The sequence below is a fragment of the Halyomorpha halys genome, unplaced genomic scaffold (assembly GCF_000696795.3).
Source record: "Halyomorpha halys isolate HHAL.00 unplaced genomic scaffold, Hhal_1.1 Scaffold21.1, whole genome shotgun sequence".
NCBI lineage: Eukaryota > Metazoa > Arthropoda > Insecta > Hemiptera > Pentatomidae > Halyomorpha > Halyomorpha halys.
Window position 1 is genome coordinate 1,934,414 of NW_027112014.1, and position 7,282 is coordinate 1,941,695.

The following is a 7,282-nucleotide window of genomic DNA, read 5'->3' on the forward strand; positions in this document are numbered from 1 at the left end:
TATTTTTTTTAATACGGAATAATATTGTATTAAAACCAATCCAATTAATTGGATGAATTATTATAATTATAATAAATTATTTAATTAGGATCTCTATGGATTTCATTCAGTAAACTCTAAGCACCCCCATAGAGCACAACTCTAAGGCGCCCATAGAAATTTTTTTCATGAAAACATCAACCTACAAAAAGATAAAAATTAATAGTTAAGCCTTTATATAAAAATATATATAAATAAACTGTCAAAATCGAATGAATAAATATTTCTGAAATGTTTTTTTGGTCAAATAAAAAATTACTCAACTCTTTTATTTGAAGTAGCTTAAGTATTCTAACATTGTTTTCTTGTTTTAACACTTGAAGAGTTTTCTATCAAAAGTCAATATACATATTTTTGAAAGCCATAATTTACTGCTAATATAATTAAATTTCGGTTGAAAATACTTATTTTTTAACACTACTTGACAGGGGAAAATTCAAATTTTAAAAAAAATCAAACAAATTCGAAAAAAATTTTAAGGAGAATTTTTATTTCCCAATAAAATCTTTACCTTTATAGAAGTGGATATATTAACTTTTGATATAAAAATCCTCATTTATTTATTATATGTCATTATAATAAATAAATTATGTCATTATATTATGTAATTTGTTTGATTTCATTAATATTATACTTTATTATGTATTGTTAGGAATGTTTGCAATGATGCATGTTATTACTATTAGATTATTTGTAATTAGTATGTCGCAAAGTGCATTGTATTAGTGTAATAGCCTGCACAAACTAATTTAATAGATAAAAATAATTTTAATTTGCTTGCTGAAGATATGTATGTGGATTTTAACATCTTTATTTTGGAAAATATAATTATCTAAATAATATTTTAATACTTGTCAATATGATACATATTTGAATTCACTCATGAGAAAATAAAAAAAAAATTTGAATTATTACATAATGAAATAATAAATTATAATATTGATATGAGGACATTTCAAAACTTTTTTACATTTAAAAAAATCAGAAGACTTTTGTTTAATTTTTTTATATGTTACATAGTTACCAATTCATTTATAACCGTATTTTATTTCAGCAAGTATCTTCCAAATATAGATAATTAAAAGAAAAACAACATAATTTTAAATATAAACAAAAGAATGTCACATTCATTCAAATCTTTTTTACTTTTAAAAGTTTTAAAAGACTTTTGTTTCATCTTTTTATGTGTTACATAGTTAACAATTCACTTATCACAGTTTTATATTTCAACTAGTATTTTCCAAACATAGATAATTAAAACAAAAACAACATAATTTTAAATATAAATAAACAAAAGAATGTAACATTTATTCGAATTGATTATATTTCCATATATGTATTTAAATTTTAATTAAATTTATTCATGAAATAGGTCCTAAAAGGTGAATTCATTTACAAAAAACCAGCCAAAAAGCAGCGGCGCAAATAATCTTTTCCAATAACAGCATTCAGTTTATTTTATTTATTCATTTTAGTTAAGCAATCATTATTCTTAAATAATATATATCACATATAGTTTAGTGAATTTATTTTGTTTGTTAATATAGTATGTTTATATTAGTGAATTTATTTTTTTGTTAATATGTTTCGTTAAGTTTAGTGAATTTATTGCTTTATTAATGTATTACATTGAATTTATAATTTTTTTATGGTATCTTCAAAAAAGTATTTCTAAGGAGACATTTATTATTACCAATTATCAAATTCTCATCATACATTTTCATAACCAAGTATATTGAATGCATTGTTATTACAAAAAATTAATTTAATAATATTGTATTTTGTTATATTAATTAGTTTAACTTAATTACGTATTTATTAGAAATTAAGCTTTTTACAAAAAAAATTAATAAAATTTCATAAAATACAAAAAATATTTAATTTAAGTAATTTGTTCATTTTCATAGTCAAATATATTCTACTTAGTGTTATAATATTAAATAAATTTATATACATTGATGTTTGTTATATTAATTATGTGTTCAATAGTACTTAAGTTATAGTATTGAAAAAAACAAAAAAACTAATAAAATTTTCATAAAACACAAAAAAACTATATTTTATTTAAGTAATCCTTTCATTTTCACTTACTGTTTTAAGTTTAATAAATTTAGAGTGATTTAGGTGTCTTATTATTTATGTATATATATAATAAGACACCTAAATCTGTACTAACGACGGATATAATGTCTGTTTGGGTGATCTCCAGTTTCGGGTAGTTATACGTAACAGACTAAGTTTTAAACTTCATAATTTTTTATATTTCTATTTCGTATTTAAAAATAAATAATTAAATATTTATTTCCTCCGAGCTAGATTTTTTTTTCAATTTATTGTTAAATTTGAAGTTGAGAAATTTTATTATTACTTGGGGACTCGAAATGAAAATAGAAGCCAATGCATATTATATTCTTTGGCTTATTAAAAAAAAAATTATAATTTAACAGATCACTATATTTTCATTAAAAGTGAAATCTAAATTTACTTTTAATTAAAATTTATTAATTTAAATAAAATCTAATAAAAGTTAACTTTGAAGCTCCTCTATTACCAGTGCAGGTGATAAAAATTATAGTACAATCATATTGTACAGCTGTCGGGAATCTACCCATTGGTAGAGCTCCTATTACATTTTTAGATCAGAAATTTTCGAGGCCACCTTCTTTTCGAACTAAATCGGCTACATTTGCAACATTGGGGTTTTGATTGAATTGAATGGTAATAAAGTGAGGAGCACTTAGGATAAAGGTTAAACAAAGGATTTTAGATTGTAAGGATTGGATATGAAATGGATTTGATGGTTTTAATAGAGCCCAAAAGTCCAATTCTGTTAATCCAAATAGGTCTTAATATGGTCTTGTAAATAAATCTTTTGTAATTAATTGTAAGTTTAGACCGTTTGATCATATGTAAATTAATCGGAATCAATGAGCAGGTTTCCGTTTTTTTTCAGCTCTGCTTGAAACAGACAATGGTTATATTAATTAAGGATACCTTAGGTCACGAAGTCAAAAGATTATAACGAAAGTTAAAAGTGATTTGATGGAATTGATTTTAATCCTCCAGTTTGGAGACCATGCAAGGATTGTGATATGGGATTGAAGAGTTTGGGGAACAATTGTTGAAATAATTGGGGTATACAGCGATATCACATCATCTTCCCTCCACCTCACTTGTTCCTTGCTCCCTCTTCAAGTTGTTTTCCATTTTTATTATTGTTTGTATTCATTATTTAATTGGAGTTTAAAAATGTCCCAAACAACAACAACAAAAAAACTAATCACTAACTACGAGCTACTAACCAATCAAAGGAGAGGGTGCAGGGAGAGTAGGAAGAAGTCACAGCTCGATGGAGGCGAGAGCTGGCCGCGGAACATGGACGCGCCGCCGCGACAACTGCCAAGCTGACAGACGCACAAAGACAAGTAAGACCTTTCAGTTGTATTTTGAATATCAATTATAGAATTGATATATTTGGAGTCAATGTAAATAACAAAGATCCCAACTGGTACTTCTCAATTCATAATATATCAATTAAAGAAATAGATTTATTATGCTCTCTCATAATAATAGCATAGTACAGTGATGAACGCGATACCGTTGGAGATGAGCTCCAATGATTAATTACAAATATTCATATCTGGCATGCCAGCAAGGGAGTCTATGATATCTAGTGCTCAAGTAAAATATATTGTATACATTTTCAGTAGGTTCCGATCAGGAACTGATATAGATACATAATACAAATACATTAAATACATAACATAAATATATAAATATAAATATATAAAAATAAATATAATAAGTGTCCGGGAGCACCCTATCAGGCTTAAACACACGAATCCAACGTACACAGCAAAATTAAATGTCACGAATACCCTTGTTAAAGAATTCAGTTGTTTCTTTCTATTTAAATATTAATTTTATAAATTTAATTGTAAACCAACATGTCTTAAGAGAGTATAAAATGGACTAAAAAGTTTGAGTAGATCCAAATTAATTGCCAAATGAGGTAAAATGTGTTAATTAATAATGTTATATTATATTTTTTTAATTTCAGAAACGAATTGTGTTGTAAAATCATTTATTGACAAACAATTTGTTTTAAAGAATAAAAAAAAAAATACTTTCTTTACTTGGAAGCCTCCAGGATTCACCACATACTACAGACATTGCTTCCCCTTAGTAGATAATAAAATAACAAACTCCAAAAGACTGTTGGATCCAACTTTTCTATTGGATCGGCCAAAATAAATATAACAAGATGGACAACCGATAACAGAAGGGTAAGAAAATAGGACGAGAGATCTGAGAAGAGATTGTTGTTCACTTGTAGCTCGAGTCGCCCCGATCAACATGTAGAGTCAGTCGGGCCATGTTTTGACGCCGAGGGCCAGTGAACCTCGCAGTGGAGTTCGCAGCCTAGATCTATACTATAGCTGTTTATAATAACAGGTTGATATGATGTCATCAATTTTGGGTATATAGTTTGGTATGTATGATTTTCTGCATACTTTTACATCCTTTCTATGAAGGGAGTGGGAAAAAATAAATGATTTTTATTTTTAGTTTAAAACCTTTATTCATGTCAACTGACAGGGAAAATTTTTTTTTTTAATGTTTATTTATTGCTATTTACAACTGTACATCATAATACATTTAGTAAATCTGATCTAAGTTAAATTGGAGTGTTACAGGCGTGTAGAGAAACTACATTGGTAGCACTCTAATGACATTTTATATTAGCTGGTCTCGTGGCCATCTTCTTTTCAGGCACCTCAGAGGATTGTCAGGAATGAAAGAGAATGCAAGGTTAGAAACTAGAGGGTTTGAGTGGTTAGGGGGTTTATAATGGAAGGAGTGATATCTGGTTCGGGCTAGATCAGTTACATAAGGAATATTAAGGTCTTTATGTATGAGTTTATTTGTGACAAAGTAAGGAGCATTGAGGATTTTACGAAGGATTTTGGATTGTAAGGATTGAATACGAGAGGAATTCGAAGGTTTGGGAAAAATATAAAACCGTAAATAGAAATATTTCATAGTATTCATATCTGAGGATGTATCATTTTTGGTTTCTTGAGCTAATCATTTAACACTTTAAGGGCTGGTTGCACCAGTCTCGGATAAAACTTAGTTTTACCCAAGGGTTTTGTTAACCAGGTTACCAAGATTACCTGAAACTGATACAACTGTCGGTAGATCGCGCTAGTGTTATCAAAAATTCAAATTAAATATTGGTTTATTTGTTTTTGTTTAGTGGCGTAAAATATCCTTGGTCATTAACGCCATGTATGTTGTACATTTGTTCAATTTAATTTAATTTAATTTTTTTATTTATTTAGTTAATTTGGGTATTATTATTTTTTTTTCCGATGTTATATTTGTATAAGTAAACCGTTTGATTTTTAAAACTGAAACCCCAATTTCACTTTTATATCATCATCTCTGAGGGTCTTTGAAATATGGCGTTCAACTCATTATAATTTGCTTATTTGCAGTTATACTAATAGAAAAAGACTTAAGGAAGAAATCAATTCTAAAAAAAAAATTCATCGTTGAGTGAAAACTACTTTTTTCAATAGAAAAAGCGACTTATAACGTTTTGTCATAATGTTGGTTATTGTTACAGAACCATCATAATTCAACCGAAATATGCATTAAATAACTAATCAATTTTTGGGGGATTTTGAACGCTATATTCATGTTTTGTATTTTTTTATTTCCATTTCCCCTTTCTCAGTTACCCTTCTGGAAAATTCTCCAGACGTTGCGGGAATAGAAGCCGTGCCTTGCAGACCCAGTGAGTGGTTTCCCTTTCGACGATCCATTGTGTATGCTGTCCAGGCAGCGGGAGGAGATCGCAATGCAGCCGTCGTACGGACCTGGAGATGAGAATGCAGCTTGGCTCTGGCATGCAGAGGTCCAACGAGGTTGCATTGGAGTTTCCTCGGCCGTCTGATGCAGTTTATAATTGCTAGCTTAATTTTTTAGATATGTTGATTTCTAAAACAAAAACCATAACTAGGTAGGTACTTACGTTAAACCTATATGGAGCGAATGACTATATAGAATTGAATAAGGGTTTTATAATATTTACATTTTAATCTACTTGTAACTCTCCCCCACCCCAATAATTCCAAGTAATTATAATACAATTACAAATACTTAACATCAAAAGGGAAAAAAAATCTTTTTCTCAATGGCTTCAAAATATGAAAATGCTTTAAGATTACACGCTTGCTTATAGATTTACTAACATATTACTGTTAATGTATAAGTGTTTTCAAAGATGCTGAAAATGAAATTAAATCAATTTTATGATCGTGCGCTTGTGTATCACTTTATTTTAATTTTTAGGATTACTGCTCATAATAAATGTGTTCAAATAAACTGAATTCGCATAAGAGTTAAATTTTAAAATTACTAAGCGTGAAGAAGAAATTATAATTAAGAATTTCAATTAAAATTGCAGTAATTGTAACTACTTTACACAATCATGATAATTGTGATTGTGTTTTACAATTACTTCAGTGTAATTGTTCTTCAAAACTACTAATTTTTGATTTTTTGGACGATTTAACGGATATTTTAGTGTATTTACAGTACATATAAAACATGTGATTGGAGATGTAATGAAGTTACCCATGTTACCCAACTCTGTGACTGAATAACGTCTGCCAAAGAAACTACAACAAACTTAACAAAAAGACTCCTACGACATTTCAATAAAACATTTATTATTAGAATTTTAGTAATTTAAGCAATGTCTTATAAATTAAGGCGAGGGGGCCATTATAAATAATAAATTAAAAGTTAAATAAATAAATATTATGTCGTGAGAGACATCATTAAAACTGTTCTTAGGATAGCATGTCATAATAGTATTACATAAAGCAAATAATATTTATCACCTAATTTATTGTAAGTATTGCATCAATACTAAAAAAAAAAATTTCTATCATTACAACCCATGAAGGGTCAGGAGTCCAGTAATTTGTAAGGAAATACTTTTACAACATCAACGATTGTGCAAGGAGGTGGTTTGGGCTGAATTACGTTCGACAACCAGATTTAATCCACTTTGTGATGAAGGGGGTGCCTCAGGAGGACTCCTGAACCTAGCGGATAACAGAATAAGTAATTATCTGCCACAACCGGATTCGAACCTGACATAGGCGTAAGCAAGATTTTGCCAAGGGGGAGCAGGGTTCAGCCCATTACACACAAACATAATATATAT

General features: G+C 28.4%; 1 protein-coding gene across 2 annotated transcripts in view; it reads left to right on the plus strand.

Annotated features, from left to right (window-relative positions):
- Positions 1-1,764, plus strand: part of LOC106681800 (uncharacterized) — a 52,862-nt gene extending 51,098 nt beyond the window's left edge. For both annotated transcript variants that reach the window (XM_014422328.2, XM_014422369.2), the window contains one exon: positions 1,412-1,764. In XM_014422328.2, the coding sequence (XP_014277814.1) occupies positions 1,412-1,468 (57 nt within the window). In that variant the 3' untranslated portion in view covers positions 1,469-1,764. The remainder of the gene's footprint in view (positions 1-1,411) is intronic.
- The last annotated feature ends 5,518 nt before the right edge of the window (positions 1,765-7,282 follow it).